This window comes from Pipistrellus hanaki (assembly GCF_964339955.1).
Source record: "Pipistrellus hanaki genome assembly, chromosome: 2".
NCBI lineage: Eukaryota > Metazoa > Chordata > Mammalia > Chiroptera > Vespertilionidae > Pipistrellus > Pipistrellus hanaki.
In genome coordinates, this window is record NC_140504.1 from 6,980,897 (window position 1) to 7,002,047 (window position 21,151).

General features: G+C 58.9%; 1 protein-coding gene across 4 annotated transcripts; it reads right to left on the reverse strand.

The window, feature by feature from the left end:
• Positions 1–10,887: 10,887 nt before the first annotated feature.
• Positions 10,888–20,926, reverse strand: ICOSLG (inducible T cell costimulator ligand). 4 transcript variants are annotated; one of them, XM_084873765.1, is made up of 8 exons: positions 20,806–20,926; positions 20,743–20,771; positions 17,969–18,009; positions 16,822–17,184; positions 15,634–15,933; positions 13,914–14,087; positions 13,387–13,422; positions 10,888–12,552 (listed from the first exon to the last, which is right to left on the reverse strand). In XM_084873765.1, exons 2-8 carry the CDS (start codon positions 20,754–20,756, stop codon positions 12,542–12,544), a joined length of 939 nt encoding a protein of 312 aa, XP_084729891.1. In that variant the 5' UTR covers positions 20,757–20,771; positions 20,806–20,926; the 3' UTR covers positions 10,888–12,541. The 4 variants fall into 4 exon arrangements, with proteins under 4 accessions (XP_084729891.1, XP_084729892.1, XP_084729890.1 ...); XM_084873766.1 differs by having other exon boundaries at positions 20,823–20,918; XM_084873764.1 differs by having other exon boundaries at positions 20,743–20,926.
• Between the last annotated feature and the right edge of the window lie 225 nt (positions 20,927–21,151).

The window sequence follows — 21,151 nt, forward strand, 5'->3', positions numbered from 1 at the left end:
GGTTCTCTTTGCACACGAATGGCTTAGGGGTTGTGAATAGAAACTTCTGGGCAGCCAGTCTCTCTGGGCTGGCCCACGTGCTCGCAGCAGCTGTGACCCGCTCATGCCTGAAGAAAATAAATACGTTCAAACGTCCTGGGGAAATAAATGGTTTTCATCCCACGAGACGCACCAGCCCGAAGCCGGGAGGAAGTGACCCAGCGAGCAGTCTGCTCGGGTCCGCCGAGGCCCCGGATGTGGCCCGGGGAGGAGACACGCACGGGAGCCCAGGAAGCACGGGGGACAGTTCGTCCGGGGTGCGGGGGGCAGGAGAGGGGGCTTTCCTAATGTGACAGCCGCCAGGTGAGGTCACGGGCAGGGCCCCGGCCACTCCAGGACCTCCGTTCCAGGGCGATGCGGGGCCATGGCCGGCCTGTGTCCCCGGCCTGGACACGGTGGGGTGGTTCTGTGGCCCCCCCGGGACCCACTGTGGGGAGGGGCAGTGCAGGGAAGTCAGAGCTGGGCCCTGGGCCTGGGCCTGACGGCTGGGCCCTCTCCAGGCAGCTGGAGGCGAGCAGCCTGCAGCCCTGTCCCAGCACAGCCACCAGCCCTCCCTTCCTGCACCCCACCGGCTCCTTCCCTCTCCCCACAGTCCATGGCCACGCCCGGCCCAAAACTGCTGATCAGTAATGGCCCCTACAACAACAGCAAAGGCAGTAATAGTAATTCCAGAGGGCGTCAGTGGGACCCGGGCTCAGCATCGCTCTGTGAGCCTCACGGAGGCCCCGGGCAGCTATGTGCCCTCTGCGGAGGCTCGCTCTGTCCTGTCCCTCCCCACTCGCCCCCAGCTCAGGCCTGGGGTTCATGCCCACCACACAGACGGTCACTGAGGCCAGGAGCAGAGTCACCGATACTGCCAGCGCCTCCCGTGGGACACTGAGGCCCAGCAGGCGCCCAGGGCCACGGGGGGCCAGCCACCACCTCCTCCGCCCCCGTCTGTGCAGAGGGGGCCTGTCTCCCAGGGCCTGCAGGTGGCTGCCTGCCGGTCACTCATGTAGCACCTGTTCTCTATTTCCTGCCCTCAAGCTGCACACCTGCTCTTTTTTGAGACATTTCTGAAGGGGTTTTCCAAAGTGAATTCAGCTCCAGGGCCCGGATGGGCACCGGTGGTGAGGGACGGCACAGAGGTGCAGGCCTGTGGGGTCAGGAGCACAGAGCAGACCCTGTGGGGTCAGGAGCACAGAGCAGACCCTGTGGGGTCAGGAGCACAGAGCAGGGCCCGTGGGGTCAGGAGCACAGAGCAGGGCCCGTGGAGTCATCAGGAGCACAGAGCAGGGCCCGTGGAGTCAGGAGCACAGAGCAGGGCTCGTGGAGTCATTCAGGAACACAGAGCAGGCCCCGTGGGGTCAGGAGCACAGAGCAGGGCCCGTGGAGTCATTCAGGAGCACAGAGCAGGGCCTGTGGGGTCAGGAGCACAGAGCAGGCCCCGTGGGGTCAGGAGCACAGAGCAGGGCCCGTGGAGTCATCAGGAGCACAGAGCAGGGCCTATGGGGTCAGGAGCACAGAGCAGGCCCCGTGGGGTCAGGAGCACAGAGCAGGGCCTGTGGGGTCAGGAGCACAGAGCAGCGCCCATGGGGTCAGGAGCACAGAGCAGGCCCCGTGGGGTCAGGAGCACAGAGCAGGGCCCATGGGGTCAGTCAGGAGCACAGAGCAGGCCCCGAGGGGCCAGGAGCAGCCTTCCTGGTGGTGGAGCCCAGGAGCAACCGTCCAGTCAGATGATGTCAGGAGTCATCGAGGAGCAGACTCTGGAAGAAGCTCCTTAGACTCCTGTCCAGCCTGAGAACAAGCTCAGGCCGCCTCTTCCCTCCCCCTCTCACCCACCAGGGAAATCAGGTTGTTGACTCAGAGCCGTGCAAACCACCCCCCACCCACAGCCCCCACCCTGCCTTCTGGTAGGATGCCCTTCCATGCTAAGACCTGAGGTTCTGGACCTTTCCAACACCTTGTGGTGGGGGCAGCAGGAGAGGGTGGGCACCTCCCACCCTGCTCGCCGGCAGCACCCTCCTCCGCACAGCTCAGTGCCAGGACACCCAGGGGCCCCGAGCCTGAGGAGACAGGCCACGCTTTGGGTAGCAAACCCCACAGGGGACGGTCGGGCACCCTGGATGCGCCCAGCCCAGGACCCTGTGGCAGGAAGAGCCTCTTGGGTAGTGGCTGAAGATTCGGGCAAATAACACACGGCGGGGAGAGGGACAAGGAAGGGACGCAGGGACATTCGCTGTGTCAGCGAGTGGACGTCCTTATTGACTCACAATATGTCCTAACTTTCCGAAGAAGCCCGCCAACCTCGAGACCACCCGGCCGTCCTCCATCGTGGGGAATGGGCCTGGGGCCTCCCGTCCTGCTCCCCGCTGGGCAAGACCAGCCCGAGGCCCCTCCTCCGCTGGCCTCCCGTCCCCCGTGGGAGAATGATCTGGTTTCTCCGTCAGCCCGGTCATCAGCCGAGTCCACCCCGGGACACAGCTGAACTTGTGTCCAGTCTCCAGTGACCCCTGGGGCCCTGCTCTGTGCTGTTCAGTGGGAGGCCTGAATGTCCTGTGCCCAGAGTGAGTGAGTGAGTGAGTGAGTGAGTGAATGAATGGTACAGGAGAGTAGGTTTGGGTGCAAGTCACCTCCTCGGGAACCTCTACAGAAAGAACAGAAAAGGTCGGCCCCATCACCCCTTCTATCCTCTTTCGGAACCCCAGCCACTCTGACCTTGTCTGGTTTCCCTGTCTTCGGTGAAGTTCGCCAACATCCCTGTGCCCGGGACAGTTCCTGCCACGGCCCCACACTTGGCATTCGGGGAACAATCCTGCCTTCCTGGGGGTGCATAATGGAAGAAGGAATGAATGAAGGACTGAGTGAACGCTGGGGGAATGAATGAGTGGAGATGAGTGCTGGGTGAGTGTCGGATGGAGGCACGCTGGAAGAAGGAATGAATGAATGAATGACTGGGTGAACGCTGGAGGAATGAATGAGTGGCAGTTGATGCTGGGTGAGTGTCGGATGGAGGCACGCTGGAAGAAGGAATGAATGAAGGACTGAGTGAACACTGGGAGAATGAATGAGTGGCAGATGAGTGCTGGGTGAGTGTCAGATGGAGGCACGCTGGATGAAGGAATGAATGAATAAATGACTGGGTGAACGCTGGAGGAATGAATGAATGGCAGATGAGTGCTGGGTGAGTGTTGGATGGAGGCACGCTGGAAGAAGGAATGAATGAAGGACTGAGTGAACGCTGGGGAATGAATGAGTGGAGATGAGTGCTGGGTGAGTGTCAGATGGAGGCACGCTGGATGAAGGAATGAATGAAGGACTGAGTGAACACTGGGGGAATGAATGAGTGGCAGATGAGTGCTGGGTGAGTGTCAGATGGAGGCATGCTGGAAGAAGGAATGAATGAAGGACTGAGTGAACGCTGGGGAATGAATGAGTGGAGATGAGTGCTGGGTGAGTGTCGGATGGAGGTGTGCTGGATGAAGGAATGAAGGACTGAACAGGAAGCCAGCACAGCGCAGCGCTGGGAGCTGTGACGGAACCGACTCGTGAGAAGGGGTATCTCTTGGATCTCGGACCTCACAAAGGCAGGCTGGGGGCCCCAGCCGAGAGTGTGAAAAATAGAAGCCGTTAACAAATGTTTATAACGAACCGATGGAAATTCCCTCTTTGTCAAAAGGAACTGCTGTCAATCTAGCCACACAACCGCAGGTCCAGGAGCTGAGGACTGCTTATTGAGCTGATAATGCTCTGGTAGTGGGGGGAGGGGGAGTCGGCTTCCCTGGGTGGGGGGGAGCATGTGAGAGAGGCCCTTAGTCCGATGGGGGCAGGGCAGTCTGCATTCAGGTGCTGTTCTATTGAAACTAGTCATTCAACCGTCATTGAAGAACATACACTGCCGTGCCTTCCTGACAGTTTGCAGGTAGAGGACACTTTGACAGGAGCGGTAAATAATTGGGGGAGGGGAGGGAGGTCCTGGGCTAAGAGTGGGTGTCAGAGACCTCGGTGGAGTGTTGCTGGCACCTTGGTTCTCCGGGACCCGGGATGGGACTGAGCGTGCGCTCTGCCTGCCCACCTGCGTGCCACCTCCTGTCGGGTGGATGACCCTGACGCCCCCCACGGCCTGTGCAAGCTGCCAGCTCTTTCACAACCGCCTGCACATTCCCACACTTTTAAACAATTGTCTTTCAATTACAGCTGACATGTAATATGTGTTCATTCAGGTGTACAACAGAGTGATCAGGCGTGTATATGCCTTACAGAGTGATCACCGATAACGCTGGTACCCACGGGCACCACGCGTGGTTATTACACCGTCACTGACCACGTTCCCTGTGCTGTGACGCTGCCTCCTGTGACGGCTTTGTAACTGGCAATTCGTACTTCTTCGTCCTTCCCATTTCCCTCAGCCCCTCAGCCCCATGCCTGACATCCATCGATGGTTCTCTGTATCACTGAGTTTGCTTCTATTTTGTCTTATTTGCCCATTTTTAAAAAATATATTTTATTGGGTTTTCACAGAGAGAAAGGTAGAGGAATAGAGAGTTAGAAACATCGATGAGAGAGAAACATCGATCAGCTGCCTCCTGCACACCCCCCACTGGGATTGTGCCTGCAACCAAGGTACATGCCCTTGACCGGAATCGAGCCTGGGACCTTTCAGTCTGCAGGCCGATCCTCTGTCCGCCAAGCCAAACCAGTTAGGGCTCGTTTTTGTTTTTTGAGCGCACATGTAAGATCACACAGCATGTCTTTCTCAGACTTATTTCACATAACACAACACATTTCTTCAAAGAGGACATGGAGATGGCCAACAGACACACGGAAGGGTGCTCAACATCACTCATCAGCAGGGAAATGCAAATCAAAACCGCAATGTGGTGTCACCTCACACCTGTTAGAGGGATATCATCAAAAAGGCAGCACAGGGTGAGCTAAGCACTGGAGAGGATGGGGAGGAAGGGGGACCCTCGTGTAAATTGGCGCAGCTACGGTACCATGGAAGACGGCATGGAGGCTCCTCAGAAAGCTAAAACGAGAGCTGCCGTACCATTCTGGGTGTGCGCCCAGAGAAAAGGAAAACATATGACAACATAGATGGAACCTATGTCCATCGCAGCACTATCAGCACTAGCCACGATATGCAACAACCTAGACACCCATTGACAGATGAACGAATAAAGATGCCGTATAGATATCAAATGGAATATTACTCAGCCATAAAAAAAAACGAAATCTTGCCATGTTCAACAACATGAATGAACCTAGAGGGTATCATGCAAATTCCTAAATATGTCGTTACTGTTTCCCACGGCCTCAGACAGGCAGGGCCAGGCCAAAGGTGCAGGGAGCGAGGGGCCCGGAGCCGGCTGATGGAGAACCACGCCGGCAGGCTGGAGTGCAGACCCAGCCCCTGGAGGGGGCGCTGCCCTGGGCTTTGTGTCCTGGCGCCTTGCTTGTCTCAGCCGGGCACGGCCCCGGTCCCACACCCTGAGCCTCGCCTTCTCTCGGTAAATCACTGGGACCTCATTCTGTTGCCCATCTATGGGGTCAGGAGAGGCTGCCGTCCACAGCGGGTGGGCTGATGGGTTCTGCTCGGCTGCCAGGCCCCCCACCCCCACACCAGTTGGGAAGAGGCAGCGGTGCCCGTCTGGCTGCATGACAATGTTATTGTGAGCGCCCAGTGAGCTGTGACCGCTGCTATGTATGCAAATGCAGGCCATTCGCGGTGCGGCTGTAGGAAGACACACAGGCCCAACGCAGGGGCTTGTTTTCAAGGCCGGGGTGTCGGTCCCACGAGTGGGAGCTCGACAGGCTCAGCGGTGCCAGACGGGCACCACTGCCTCTTCGCAACTGGTGTGGGTTCGATTCCGGTCGGGGGCATGTACATTGGTTGCAGACACATCCCTGGTAGGGGGTGTGCAAGAGGCAGCTGGTCGATGTTTCTCTCTCATCGACGTTTCTAGCTCTCTATCTCTCTCCCTTCCTCTCTGGAAAAAATATCAATAAAATATATATCAATATTATTAAAAAACAAACAAAACTGGCTTATATGTTTACCTCACCATACTCTTTGGTTCACCATGATTTCCTGTGTAAAACTTAACCTACATGGCTGCTTCGTTCCTCCCTCCCTCCCTCCCTCACCTGTGGCTCTACTGACTCAGCTGCTGACATGGGCGGGGCGTGGGTGCCCCTGTGGCCTGATGGGGACCGGCCCTGGAGCATGGCTGCCCTCCTGACCTGATGGTGGCCCAGAGAGCCCCCCCGCCCCCCGCCCCGTGGGCCAGGCACACTTCCTCTGCAGGATACGGGGGCCAGGAGGGACCTGGGCTGCTGCCCCGCCCTCAGCGGCCCCGCCTCCTGTGGGACACCTGGCAGCCTCCCTGGAAGCCCGGAGGAGTCCCGTCAGAGGAGTCAGGTGCCTTAGGGCGGGAACAGCTCATGAACTCCTGTCTCACCTGAGCCACACCCACAGGGTTGATTCCAGCTGACTTACGGGCACAGAGCCCCAGGCCCTTCCCCCACTATCTCCTGCCCTGGGTGGGGCTCTCATGCCCAGCCCAAGGACAGCCAGAGATTTGATTGGGACAGGGTCCTGCCCCCTCCTGAAGCACAATTCATCAATGAAAATTCTGCGCCCTCCAGAGCTGGCCGGCCCACCCCCACAGAGGAAGCTCTTGATCAAGGAGGAGAAGAGGGAGGAGGAGGAGGAGAAGAAGGGCGAGGAGGAGAAGATGGGGGAGAGGAGGAGGAAGGGGAGAATGAGGAGAAGAGGAGGAGGAGGAGGAGGAGGAGGGGAAGGAGGGAAAGAGAAGAAGGGAAAGAGGAGGAGGAGGAGAGGAAAAGAATAGGAGGAGGAGGAAGAGGAGGAGAGGAAGAGAAGAAGGAGGAGGAAGAGGAGGAGGGGAAGAGAAGAAGGAGGAGGAAGAGGAGGAGGGGAAGAGAAGGAGAAGAGGAGCAGAGGAGGAGGAGAAGAGGAGGAGGAAGAGAAGGAGGAGGAGGAGGAGAGTGGTGGTGACATGTACCTAGCATCCTAGCGCACCTACCCTTTTCCCACAAACTGCACGCCCCTTCTCATTGTCCTCGCAGAACCCCCCACTCCTCCGCCCATCCCACTGGCATTGCTTGCATTTTGCACAGAGGAGGTTAGTCACCTGGCCAAGCACATAGCCAGGTGGGCGGGCCTGGCTGGCACCCCTCTCTCAGGCCCTGGCCCCACGCTGTGGCCGCCAAGATGGCCTCCTCCTTTGCTGTGGAGAGAATGCCAGGGCAGCTCTGGGAAACCTGGGGGCTCAGAGGGTCTTTTCCGACTTGGTTCTTGGGCCACCCAAGTGTCACTTCCTCTTTGAGGCCCTAAAGGCAGACAGGAAGTTCATTTGGGGAGTAATTTTAACTAAGAGTTTGTTGGGTTTTATTGCAATTCTCCCCACGGCTGTTGGCCCCTGCGTTGGCCATGCAGAAGGTGCCTGATGCTTAAAGCCTATTGTCGAGCAACCCCCACGACCCCCCACATCTGTCCTGGGGCTCAAAGCCCAGAACCCTCCCGGAAATGACCACTCGCACAGCACTCACTCCTGGGGGGCAGGCCCAGGTCTCCCCGGGACGAGGGAAGCCACTCTGGGGCCAGGACACCAGCTGGCAGGGCCTTGAGGAAGCCCTGGGCCCAAAGTCCAGGAGCCGATTCACGAATGCTGACTCATGCCATGATCCTTTGCGATGGAGCCATTCCAGGACCATCTCCTCCCTGCATCCCCTGCCTGTGGGTCTCCTGAATATGGCGTCCCCCTCTGGGGGTCCTCTCTTGCTGTGAGGTCTCCCTCTCATTGTGGGGTCCCTTCTATTCATGAGTCTCTTGTCTACAGCCAATAGCCAGCCCCAGACCTGGGCCCTCCAATTCACAATTCTTTCAGTGTTCTTGATTGTTGCCTGTTACCGCTAGTTTTTACTTGGTGCTTGATTGATGGTAGAGGGTAAGAGATTCCTAGATGAGTCCCGCCGAGAAGTAACGTTTATAAACAACCCGCCCACGCTGTGAGTCCTTTGAAACACAAGTGAAGGCTCTCCCACGGTCCCTGATCCCCAGATACTGACCCCACTGGCTCGGGCCCTTCCCCTCTGACATCCCATCCCGCCTGACCCCACCGAGGACACATGACATTTAGATGGTGAATCCTAACCCGTTTGGCTCAGTGGATATAGCGTTGCCTGAGGACTAAAGGGTCCCAGGTTCAATTCCGGTCAAGGGCGTGTATCTTGGTTTCGGGCACATACCCAGTGGGGAGTGTGCAGGAGGCAGCTGATCAATGTTTCTCTCTCATCGATGTTTCTAGCTCTCTGTCCCTCTCCCTTCCTCTCTGTAAAAATCAATAAAATTTTTAAATAAAATTTAGATGGTGACATGAACTCTCTTCCTTTCCCAATGGGTCTCACAGGAAGTTTTTCTTTTTCAGATTTGGAGGGTGTATTGGGAGATGAGCAGAGAACCCCATCAGTTATAAAAACCAAAGTCGGGTCTATGATGCAGGCCCGGGGACAGATGGAATGTTCCCGGACATGTGAGGAGCTGGACTCCTTTCTGCAAAGAGCCCGGCATGTTCAGCGCCGAGGGCAGTGTGGGAAGTCCCGGCGGGCTCAGGCGCCAGGTTTCCGGGCAGCTGGGCAGCGTCGGAGAACCCCACGCCCCTGGGTGATGGCAGTGCCGCCCTCCGGCCTGGGCCTCGCCCTGGCCTGGCCCACTCCGACAGGGGTGCCTCCAGCCTCCCCAGTTGCTGCCAAGGCCTGGGGCCCCCTCCACAGGCCACACCCCTGTCAGGGCAGGAGCGGCGGTGTTCCGAGGTCTGGACACACCAGCCCTTACCTGTCCCCTTCATGGCCAGGCCTGTCCCCTGGGACACCGGGCCTCTCGGATTGCTTTGCGTCACCCCCAGGTTCCAGCCTCTACAACCACACCCCTCCCACCTTCTTTTCAGAAAATGAGTTTTTAAATTTCAATGTTTTACTTCTCAGTTACAGTTGATGTGCAATATTATCTTCATTTCAGGTGTGCAACCTAGTGATTAGACCTTTATGTAACTGACATAAGTCTCGTACCCACCTGGCACCATACAGAGCTGTCCCAGGATTATGGACCATATTCCCTACACTGTCCGTGACTGCTCTGTAATTACCGATTTGTACGGCTTAATCCCTGCCCCTTCTTTCCCCACCCTCAACCCCCCTCCCCATCTGGCAACTGTCAAAATGTTCTCTAAATCTGAGTCTGCTTCTGGTCTGCTGGTTTGTTTTGTTTTTTAGATCCACGTCAGTGAAATCACATGATATTGTCTTCCCGGGTCTGTCTGATCTCACTCGGCACAATACCTTTTAGACCCATGCATGTTGTTGCAGATGGTAAGATTTCATTTTTCTTTGTGGCTGAGTCATTCCATTGTATATATGCACCACGTCTTTTTTAAAAATATATATTTTTATTGATGTCACAGAGGGAGAGAGAGATAGAAGCATCAATAATGAGAATTATCGATGGGCTACCCCGCATCAGGGATCAAGCCCACAATTGGGCATGAGCCCCTGACTGGAATCGAACCCAGGACCCTTCAGTCCGCAGGCTGGCCCTCTATCCACTGAGCCAAACCAGCTAGGACTGCACCCCGCACGTCTTAGTCCATTTATCTATTGACGGGCACTTGGGTTGCTTCCACAGCTTGGCTCCTGTAAATAATGCTGCAGTGAACATGTGGTTGTCTATGGCTTTTTCTTTAGGGTCTGGCTTCTTGGACAAATACACAGACGTGGGACTGCTGGGTCTCTAGTGACAGCAGTTGTTTCAAAGTCTGTGTTGTCCAGCATGAGGATTGCCACCAGGGTCTTTGTTTCCGCTCTCATATCTTTTCCTGTCCCTTTGCTCTTAGTCTGTGTGTCTTGACCTGAAGTGAGTCTCTCACAGACAGAGTGTGTAAGGAGATTGTCTTATTACCCGTTCAGCCACAGCCTGTCTTCTGACGGGAGCACTCACTCCATTTGCATTTAATTAAGAACCACTGGATCCTCGGACCGGGGTCTGCCCTGCACACTGGGGAGCTGGCTGGCCCCACCCCCACCTCCTCACAGAAGTCCCCTGCTTGTCACTTCTCCCAGGACCAGTATGGGTTCGAGGAAAGCGTTAGCCGTCCCCAAGGAGACTCACCACTGGGCACCTGGGATACTGGAGACCACGGGGATGCAGCAGGGGCCTGGTGTGGACTGGGATGGGGGGGAGGCTGACAGCCCTGACCTGGACCCTCCAGTGTGGACGGCAATGGGAGGCAGGGGATCCCCTTGCCCTGCTCCCCTCTCTCCCCCCCCAGGAAAGTGGCCTCGGAGGGCAGGGACTCACCCTCGAACCGGCCTTCAGGGGGGACACTTCTCTGCGATGGACCGTCTGTGTTTTTGGACTTGGAGCAGGGCCCCTGCCTTCTACACCCCGGAGGCCAGTAGCCATCCCCCAGTGAGACAACTGAAATGTCTCCAGACCTTGCCCAGCATCCCCTGGGGGGGGCAGAAACCCCCAGAGCAAGAGCCAATGGTGAGGCAGGGCCCAGACCTGCAGGGAGGACCAGCAGAGCTGGCCAAAGCCACGACACAGCTGATCTTGCCTTCTCTCCACCTGGGTCTGTGGGAGCAGGTGTCAAGCTAGGGCACTCAGTGGCCTACAGCAGTGTTTTTCAACCTTTTTTGGGCAAAGGCACACTTGTTTCATGAAAAAAATCACGAGGCACACCACCATTAGAAAATGTTAAAAAATTTAACTCTGTGCCTACATTGACTATATATAAAGTAATTCTCTTGAATAGGAATCAAATAAACACAAAGAAAGTATTTTATAATTACTTTATTATGAAATATTAAGTAAACAAAATAGTGAAAAATTATAAAATTCTTGTCTTGTCTGCACCTACGGCACACCAGGCAACATCTCGGTTGAAAAACGCTGGCCTACAGCACCGGCAGCACATGGCGACGGGGGTGGGGGTGGACGGGGGTTGGGGAGGACTCGGACGTGTGCTGCGAACCAAGGCCAGCCCGCCTTCCCTGGGCCCAGGTCAGCGGGGAGGGGCTGCCGGGCTGTAGCTGAGGGTTGTGGGGGGCCAGCGGCGAGATGAGGAATCAGGGCATGGAGCCTGGGGAGCCCCAGGTCAGGGCCACAGATGCTGGGAGAAGGCTGAGGGGGGCCGCCTCCAAGGAGGAAACCAGCTTCCCTCCGTGGCTGCCCCATCCTCGGGGACACCGGCCCCAGCACCCCGGGCCCCTGGGCCTGGACGAAGGGCGGCACCACACCCAGTGCTTTGCTCCAAATGCCAGTTTGTCCTCCCTTCGGCCAGGCTTCAGGGATGACGCTGTCTTTTAATGCTTTCTGTTAAAAGTCTGGTGGGCCTTGTCACCCTCACGTAGGAGCCACACCAGGGCTTCTTGCCACAAGGACACACCAAGGATTTCTTGTGACAAGCGTGGAACTCCGCTTCCCCACGGAGTCCAGTCCTCACTTCCGCTCCAAGTCCGGCTCAGGGCCCCTCCGAGCCGCAGGGCCATGGGCGGACCTCAGGCCCCCTTTCCAGGGGTGTGCACACCGGGGTTACCTGGAGCCGCCTTCACAGAACGTCCCGGAAACTTCAAACTGCAAGATTCACTCCAGCCACAGCGTGGACACGGCCCGGGGAGGGCCAGGCCACCGCCCGCTTCCCATCACCAGGGGGCCGTGGGCTCGGAGGGACCGGTGTCGGAGTTGGGGTCTCCATCACCCCCTGCAGGTCCTCAGGGGCAGCCGGGCGAGCGGCCGCGGCCACAGCGCCGGGAGCTGCCCAGACCGAGCTCGGAGGACGTGACTGCGATCTGCCAGCTGCCGGAGACTGGGTAGCCCTCTTCGTGCCGCGCCCACTCTCCAGGACCGGCGGGCACACGTCCTCGTCGCCGGCCGCGTGTCTCATCCCCCGGAGCACAGCTCTCCTGCCGCTTCCTTCTTCCCTCGGGCTCGGCTGTGCTTCTGCAGGAGGGCAACCTGGCTTCTCACCCGAACACCGCGGCCGTTTCTCCCCGGTGAGGGGCCCAGAGGACAGCGATCCCAGGGTCTCCGTGTGGACCGTTCCCTGCACACGGGACACGCACACACACATGTGCACAGACGATCACGGGAGCCCCGCAAACACCCTCCGGAGGAGAGCGGGCGCCTCCCCTCTTCCATCCACTCAGCGTCTGTCTTCCGGTCCCTCTCAGAGCCCTCGCCCACGGACACGGGGAAGGGCTGGCGGCAGGGAGGAGCCGTGTCTGGCCACGAGGCTGGGCGCCCGCTCACGTGGGGTCAAGTGCGGTCTCTCCAGGGGAAGGGCCCCCGGGCCAGAGCGGCTGCGTGTCCGTGAAGCTCCTGGTGAAGGGCGAGGCCGAGCCCCCCTTTGCCACCAGCCTGCCGGTGGCCATCTGCCTTCTGAGGTCCCTCCGGGTGGCGTCTCCCGGAAGCCTTGTCCACCTCCTGGGTGGTGTGTACTTGTCAGATGTGGTCTTGGGAGGAAGAGAAGGAGAGGGAGGTGAAGCACGCCGCCTGCAGGCAGCCCCCCGCTGTCTGAGAGACGTGTCCCAGAGTTATCCCCACGGCCTGCGGGCCCTGCTCCTCCTGCGGCCACAGCCCCTGGCGTGGCCCAGGCCCCTGGGCAGAGGATCGGGGCTCAGACAGGCCCAGGCCCCTGGGCAGAGGATCGGGGCTCAGACAGGCCCAGGCTCCTAGGCAGAGGATCGGGGCTCAGACAGGCCCAGGGATCTGCCTACGGGGTCGAGTGAGGGCTGGTCTGACCCCAAAGATACGCACAGCCCGAGGCAGCTGCTGGGGATGAGGCTGGGGGTGAATATTGTCCCCGAATTGGGATGGGAGCCACGTCGACCTTTGCCCCTGGGACTGTGGGGTGCTTGGTTCCCCGGGAAACACCAGTTCACTGTTCTATTAGGAAGGGCTCAGAGTCTGAACCCACTTAAGCCGGCCCTACCCCCTGTAGGGGTGGGTGGGAGGGTGGGGCATCTGCACAGAGGCAGTGAGGGAGGAGCACGGGGGGCTGGGTGGAGGTGCGGGGCCCTCGTCCTACTCGCTCTCCCTGCCCTATGTGTGCGGGGGGAATCCCATAACCCGCGGTCAGCTAGCGGCCCCGCGGGCAGCACCGTGTGGGGCGGGGCCAGTGGAATGTGCCTTCGCGGGGGTTCCGTGTCTCTGAAAACAGAGGCCCCTGTGCACGTCCCGGTCACCAGGTAACGCTTTGCTACGTGGGGACGTGGAGGAAGCGGCTGCCCCGCCGCCTGGGCCCACGGAACCTGCCCGCTTTCTCCCCGAGCCCCTGGCAAACTCACCGGTGAGCCCCAGCTCTGGCCTCGCAGCCTGGGCCCCTGTGGGAACAAAGCAGGAGTGCTCAGGGCAGGCCGTGGAGGGCGGGCAGGGGCCGGTCTGGAGACCCCCGTGGCTCAAGGGCTTGGGCCGAAGACAGACTCCCAGGGCCACCCCGCCCAGGGCAGACGCTCTGGGGAGGGGGCGTGGGAAGCACATTGAGAGGCTCTGGGCCTGGCCTCAGGGCGCCCTGTGCGGCCTGGCGGGCGGGCAGCTCGGCTCCCGCAGAAATGAACTCCATCTGGACCTCTGGATTCGGAGTCCGTCCTTCCCCCCCACCCCCAACCTGGGAGACGCGTCAGGCACGTGGGGCCTCAGACACGGGCTCCACATCCCCGTGGGCGTGTGCTCGCTCAGGATGCGAACGCCACTAACACTGCACTTACAAGGAAACCACCTCCTTGCAGAGTTTGTAAACATCTTGAGAAAGGCCAAACACCGCTTCCCACCACATAAACAACGCACCCCGGCCACAAGCGCGCCCGCCTGGTACCTGTGTAGCCCCGGGGAGGACGGTGAGGACACCGGCTCCGACACCACCAGCCTGCAGCCGCGCCCACGACCACCGTCAGCAGCAGCGCGATGGCGGCCACCACGGTGCTGGAGCTCCCTGCCTCGGCCTTGCCTGGCACGTCGGTGTTGCTCCCTGTGGATCCTGGGAATGGCTCTGCAAGAAACGGGAGGAAGCTAGTCCGAGGCTTCAGGGAAGGGCTTTCCCTCCCAGGAGCCTCTCCGCCCCACCTACCGGGATGGGCCATGCCAGCCCTGGGTGGTGGCAGGAGGCACGGGTTCTTTCTGGCTCTTTACATTTAACGTCATTTTCTCTTTGTCTAGCTTTATTGCTGACTTTAAAAATAAAATCCCAGCTGAAACCGGTTTGGCTCAGTGGATAGAGCGTCGGTCTGCGGACTGTAAGGTCCCAGGTTCGATTCCGGTCAAGGGCATGTACCTTGGTTGCGGGCACATTCCCGGTAGGGGGTGTGCAGGAGGCAGCTGGTCGATGTTTCTCTCTCATCGACATATCTAGCTCTCCATCCCTCTTCCTTCCTCTCGGTAGAAAATCAATAAAATATATTTAAAAATAATAATAATAATAATAATAATAATAATAATAATAATAATAAAATAAATAAAATCCAAGTGGCTCTTTTCCTTCCAGGCTGCTTAAAGATCAACCTTCATCATGAACAACATGGGAACCATCCGGACAAGGGAGTTCACGGCCGACAGACCCCTTCAGCGGAATCAAACGGTCATGGATGCCCTCCCCCCTGGGAAGGCAGCTGTACCCAAGACAGCAATTCGGGGGAAACTAGCCAACATGTACAAGACCACACCTGATGCCATCTTTGTGTCTGGATTCAGAACCCCCTTTGGTGCAAGACCACAGACTTTAGCATGATTTGATTCCCTGGATGACGCACAGAAAAAGGAACCAAACACAGACTAGCAAGGCATGGCTGAGACGAGAAGAAGGCGGCTTTGCCCCCACAGTAGGTCAGGGCCAGCCTGTGATTCCTGCAAGCTCCCAGGGCCGCGCCAGAGGCCCTGTGCTTGGGGCAGCGCTGTGTCCCCATCGCGATTCTTGTAATTCCCGAACAAGGAGCCCGGTGCCTCCCACAGTGCACCGAGCCCCCCGTCCTGCAGCGGCACGGCCCACAGGCGTACCTCCTCTTCTCATCTCAGCACTGTGACGGGGACACAGCTGGAGAGAGACCGTGGCCTCTGCGAAGGAGTCACCTGTCTGTGCCCCTTCCTCGGGAGGCCTCAGGCCAGCACAGGCCCAGCTGGACCCTTAGCATGGGGGGAAGAGGGCAATCTTCTCAGAGGGCACACACCCAAAAGCAAAAAGCTTGGTGGGGGCAGCACAGGTGTGCGCCTCAATCCTGACGCCGTTGCTGCCTAGCTCTGGTGCTTCTGACCTGCGGCACAGGCACTCAGAGCCTCAGTCCCTCCCCTGTGAAATGGGTCGCAACACCGGCCCTGTGACTGAAGATGGAGCCAACCAGGGTGCATGGAGCACCCAGCCCCGGGCCCATGGCCACTCACGTGGTGATGCCGTCATCGCACACCTGACTCTCCCCTCCTCTCCCTTCCAACCACCTCTCCTTCCGATGCTGCTGCGGGTCCCCTCGGAGGGGCTTCGTCCTCTGAGAGGGTCTCCCAGCTCCCCGGGCCCAGACCGTGGCGGGGACAGGCCTGCGGGTCCTTACCGCTCGCCTTCTGGCTGCTGACCGTCAGGTTCTGGTGCAGCAGGACGTTTTCGATGCAGCAGCCCACGTTGACGTGGGGCGTGCGCCGGATGGTCAGGACGCTTACTACGTCGTACAGGCCCCGCACGTTGAGGGAGACCGTGCTGTTCTGCAGGCCCTCGTCCAGCAGGCTGTTGTCCGTCCTGTTGATCCAGTACACGTTGGGCCGGGGGTAGCCGTCGGTGGACGTGCAGGTGAAGGTGAGCTCCTCGTCCTGGGGGGCGGCCGTGGGCGCGCTGACCACGGGCATGCTGTAGTTGGCTGCAGGGGGAGAAACGAAGGTGAGGGGGGCCAGGTTCGGAAGGTCAGACATGGAGGGGTACCCAGCGCTCAGGGGCCCAGGGCCAGGTGAGAGGGGAGGCGGCCCGTCGTGCCCCTGACCCTGAGAGAGAGAGACAGGACCAAGGGCTCTGGTCTGGGCGGCGGGCACTGGCCCTGTTCTGCCCAAGAGTCTCTCCTCCAACTCCGATAGGGGAGTCACTGAGCCTGAGGACAGGGACCGTCCCCCACTCCCCGCCCCAAAGAGGCCGGTCATTGGCATCCAGTGTCACGGAGAGCTTGCCGCCACAGCCCATCTCTGAACTGGCCGTGCCCTGAGCATCTTGATTGACTTTCATTTTCTTCCTAAATTCTGACCTCAAAACGGCCCTATAGCACTCCTTCCTAATTTCATTTTAAAAATCTATTTTGAGCCCTGCCCGGTTTGGCTCAGTGGGTAGAGCGTCAGCCTGAAGGGTCCCAGGTTTGATTCCGGTCAGGGGCTCCTGCCCGGGTTTTGGGCTCGGACCCCAGTAGGTGGTGTGGGGGAGGGAGCTGATCAACGATCCTCTCTCATCATTGATGTTTCTATCTCTCTCTCCCTCTCTCTAACTCTCTGAAATCAATATATATTTTAATCTAGTTTGAGTTGAGACAGCAAGATTAGGAGTATCTCTGTGAAACCAGGGAGCCTCAGGTTGTGAAAACTTTCTTACGAGTTGATGTTTCAACCAGCTCAGGGTCATGCACAGTTAAGCAGAAGGCTGCTCATTGAGACTGGGATTTTTCCACAGGAAGAATCAGGTGAAGGAGCCAGAAAACGGGTCTCCTTAATGCTCTCTCCAGGCCAGGGGCCGGGATGAAGTCAGCTGTCAGTCCCGACGCCCTTACCTGCCACGTGCAACAGGACCTTCACTTCCAGAATCTTCTCTGTCATCTTCCTGAACACCAGGCAGTCATACTTCTGCTCGTCCTGGGGGGTGATGTTGTACAGATGCAGAGAGAAGTTGCCCTGCTTCATGCTGTCCAGGGACATCTGGGCCCGGTCCTTGTACCGGTTGTTGTGATGGCCCACGGAGGTGTTCCCCGCCAGGTAGTAAGCCACGGTTTCTGGTATCCTTGATTTGCTGCTGGTATCCTTGATTTGCCAATAAACATAGAGTTCGTTTAAATCAAAACTCGTTTCTTCGGTGTGAATGCAGCTGAGCTCAGCGTCACTGCCCACCATCGCTCTGACTTCTTTCTCTTGACCATCTGCAGTGATTCAGAAAGTACATTTATGTTTTGAGGTTGAATCTTACTCAACCTGCGAAGTTACTCTGAGGGATGGGAGAGGGAAGGGGGAGGGAACTCTCTCAAACACCAATCTGACTCATTTCAGTAGAAAAGGAACGTATTCATAAGATACACACAGGAATGCGATAATTTAGAATTCCGGAATTGGATGTGCTGTCTCACATGGACTTCCTGTCAGGATGGGAGAGGCCAGTGTTGGGACAAGTAGGGGTGGCCCCTGTCTGCTCCTTCTTGGGAGTTTATAATTCATTCCACTGAAAAGGGTTTTGTAAAAATTTAGACATTTAATAGAAAACATCAGCTTCTCAACAACAGACTTATAATGCACTGTGTGCCAAGGCAGGCCACGTGACGCGTGCAGACTGGATCTCCCGTCCGTACAGACACGTGGAGGGCTGCAGGACAGTGGCCCAGCTCTGCCCTCCCTCACTCTGAGCTGGGCGCATCCCTGTCCCTTGCTCCCAGCTCGTCGGGAAAGCAGAGGCCTGAAGCGTGCGGGAGGAAGTGTGTTCCATCTACACCCAACGAACACATGATAACACAAGCGCTACAGGGTCTAGACAAGCGACCCCTTGGTGGCTTTCCATCCCACCCGCTGGGGGCCCGGCGACCTCCCAGGAGTCCCCGGAAAGACAAGAAGGGCTGTGGCAGGGCCCCTGCTGACCCCTGCGCCCCAGGGTCCCCCTCTCCGCACTGAAGGGCCGGGAACTGGCCTTTGGACCAGGGGGGCTGTTGGACTCACCGGCTTGCAGGCCGCTGAGCAGCAGGAGGAGCAGGCCAGCACTGGAAAGGAACCAGAAAGGCAGTGAGTCCCCCTTCTTCCAGAGGCAAGGGCTCCTTCTCACGGGCAGGAGTGGGTCACACCCATCGGGGAAAAGTGGACGCGCCCAAGGAAAGCCAGCCCATCAGCAGGTCCCTGCAGCAGGGGGCGCCCACCCCCCTGCCCAGCACAGCAAGTCCCGAGGGGCCGGCATCCCCCAAGCTCCCGTGTTAACCCCCCAACACAAGGGTGAACGTGTGATAAGTGAGAGACACTCCCCAGGCATAGCTTTGGACACCCTGGTGGCCCAGCCATAGAGGAACAGATTCCAAGAAATTGTATGGAATCGGGAAAAAACAAACAAACAAACAAACAAAAAACTACGTCCACAGAGCCCATGGCAGGAGCTGCGTTTAATTTGGGGGAGAAAGAGCAGGTCTGAGATGCCCAGTGGCCGTGGGGAAGCGGCAGGACAGCCCTCTGAGGAAGGAACTCATTCTGAAACCAATTGGGAGGCTCCTCCGGCCGGTGGGCAGCTGGGCTGCGGGGGTGAGAACTTCCCAACTTCCAGGCTCCTGGTGCCCTCAACCCAGCCACCCGTTCCTACCGCCTCCCAGGATGCTGTGCGCCCCGAGCTCTGGGCAGAGACCCCTGTCATCTGACTCTGTCTAGACCAGTGGTTCTCCACCTTCCTAATGCTGTGGCCCTTTAATACAGTTCCTCATGTGGTGGTGACCCCCAACCATGAGATGATTTTCGTTGCTACCTCATAACTGTAATTTTGTTACTGTTAATGAATCGTAATGTAAATATCTGTGTTTTCCGGTGGTCTTAGGCTCTACCGCTAGCAGGGTCACCGCTAGCAGGGTCTTAGGCTCTGCTAAGACCTAAGGGTCCTAATCTAACCCAGAGGTTGAGAACCACTGACAGGGTCACCTAAGACCATCGGAAAAAACAGATAGTTACATTACGATTCATTTGCAGTAGCAAAATTACAGTTGTGAAGTAGCACCGAACATAATTTTATGTTGGGGGTCACCACAACACGAGGAACTGTATTAAAGGGTCTCGGCATTAGAAAGGTGGAGAACATGCCGAAACCGGTTTGGCTCAGTGGATAAAGAGCTTCAGCCTGTGGACTGAAGGGTCCCAGGTTCGATTCCGGTCAAGGGCATGTACCTTGGTTGCGGGCACATCCCCAGGAGGGGGTGTGCAAGAGGCAGCTGATAGATGTTTCTCTTATTGATGTTTCTAACTCTCTATCCCTCTCTCTTCCTCTCTGTAAAAAATCAATAAAATATATTAAAGAGAAAAAAAGGAAAGGTGGAGAACCACTGGTCTAAAGGCATGTCCCTTGCCACCAGGGGCTCCCCATACCCCACGAAGGCCACAGCCTGCAGGTGGGGCTGTCCTCTCTCACTGTCCCTGTTGGGGCCGCCATTCCCGTTTGTGGGGAGAGCGGTGATGACCACCTCCAGTCCTGACCCCTCCAGCCATCTTCCCCTCAGCCAGAGCAGCCTTCTAAAATACAAGGCTACGCAGACACCTCTGTGGACCCCATTTCTCTCCCACGGAGCCCGCCTATGGGTGCTCAGGAGGCTCGCCCTGTCTGTGCACAGGGTCCAAGGCACACGCGTGCACCTGTCAGGGCCCCTTCAGAGCCTCTTCTGGGGGTACAGAGAGCCCTGTCCTGGGTGCTGCCTGCATGCGGGGCTCTCTATACCTCTCCCTGATGGTCCTCTGGTCCCTGCTGTCAGACACTACACGGCCCCTCCCTTCCCGCACCCCCGTCACCACCCTGCCTCCAGCTCCAGCCCACCCTCCTTGAGTCAGACAGACAGGGACACCGTTCCCAGGTGAGGGCGGCTGTTGGCTGAGACGGTCTAGCACATTTTTTTTTTTTTCCTCTTTTGAGCAAACCGAACACCATAGAACTTCCCACATGTCTGAGTGGGGAGGCTGGGCTGTGGGACCCTCCGGTGTGGGCAGGCTTGTGGGCTGTGTGGCTGGAAACCTGGGCACCAGGTGCCTCACCAGTTGATCCGGGGAGTCAAAGGCTGGACACGCCCTGACGGTGGTGTTTGGCAAAACTGCCCGCCCCCGGGGCTGGCAGGAGGCCTGGGTGATTGGCAGGAGACCTGGGTGATGGGTTGGGCCCAGCAGGCCCACCTTCCCAGTCTGGCTCTGCCCATAGGGGAGGGGAATCCCTGGGCTGTGGCAGTCAGGGCGGCACCGGGGGCCTTGAGGTATCACATCCTTCATTCTCCAGCCCTGACAGTCCTCCGGGCCAGGAGGGGAGGGAGAAGGAGTGAGGGAGGGGGGGGGGGCGGTGAGCACTTTTCCTTCCCTTCCCAGGACCCGCCTCCTCGCACACCCACACACCCACACACCCACACACCCACACACCCACACACAGCGTGGGTCCCCACACTGTCCTCCGACCCCACGCACTGCCCTCGATCCCCACGCACTGCCGTCCGCCCCACGCCACGGTTTGGCGGATGCCACGGACTAGCAGGTAACCGCACCCCCGGACCTGCCCGGGGCCGCCCTGCCCGGGGCCGCCCTGCCCCGTGCCGCCGGCTCCGGGCTGCCCACCGGCTCCGGGCCGCCCTCCCTGCGCGCGGACCCGCCGCTCTGCCGCCCGTGAGCGCGTCCCGGCCGGGCGCCCCGGTCGTCCCTCCTGGGCACCAGCTCTCCACGGCGGCGCCTCCGCTTCTTCCCCGGCTCCCCGGGGCCCGGCGCTGGCCGCTCACCTTCTGAGCTTCATGGTGGAGGCGGAGACCTCGGGGCGCGGGAGACCTCGGGGCGCGGGAGACCTCGGGGCGCGGGAGACCTCGGGGCGCGGGAGACCTCGGGGCGCAGGGACCTCGCGCCGCCTCCGCCGAGCCGAGCTCTCACTGCGCTGCGCGCCCGCCGCCTGGACACCAGCTTCTGAGAAACCGGGCAGCGGACTGGGGCCCGGCCCGGCCCGCCCCGCCCATGACCCCGCCCCCGCCCACGGCCCCGCCCACGGCCCGCCCCCGCACCCCGCCTTAGGCGGAGCTCCCCGAACGGAAGCTCGGCCACCAGGCTCCAGGCGGTTCAGGTGGCCGGGCGGGTGGGAGCCAGGCACGGGTGTGGTGCTGCAGGTGCCCGGGAAGGTGGGGGGAGTGTGGCACCAGG

Coding starts and splice junctions, on each gene's coding strand:
- ICOSLG (XM_084873767.1), bottom strand. Junction 17,185..17,968: donor GCTCAGCGGCCTGCAAGCCG/GTGAGTCCAACA, acceptor GAATCACTGCAG/ATGGTCAAGAGAAAGAAGTC. Junction 15,934..16,821: donor GGTCCTGTTGCACGTGGCAG/GTAAGGGCGTCG, acceptor CTCCCCCTGCAG/CCAACTACAGCATGCCCGTG.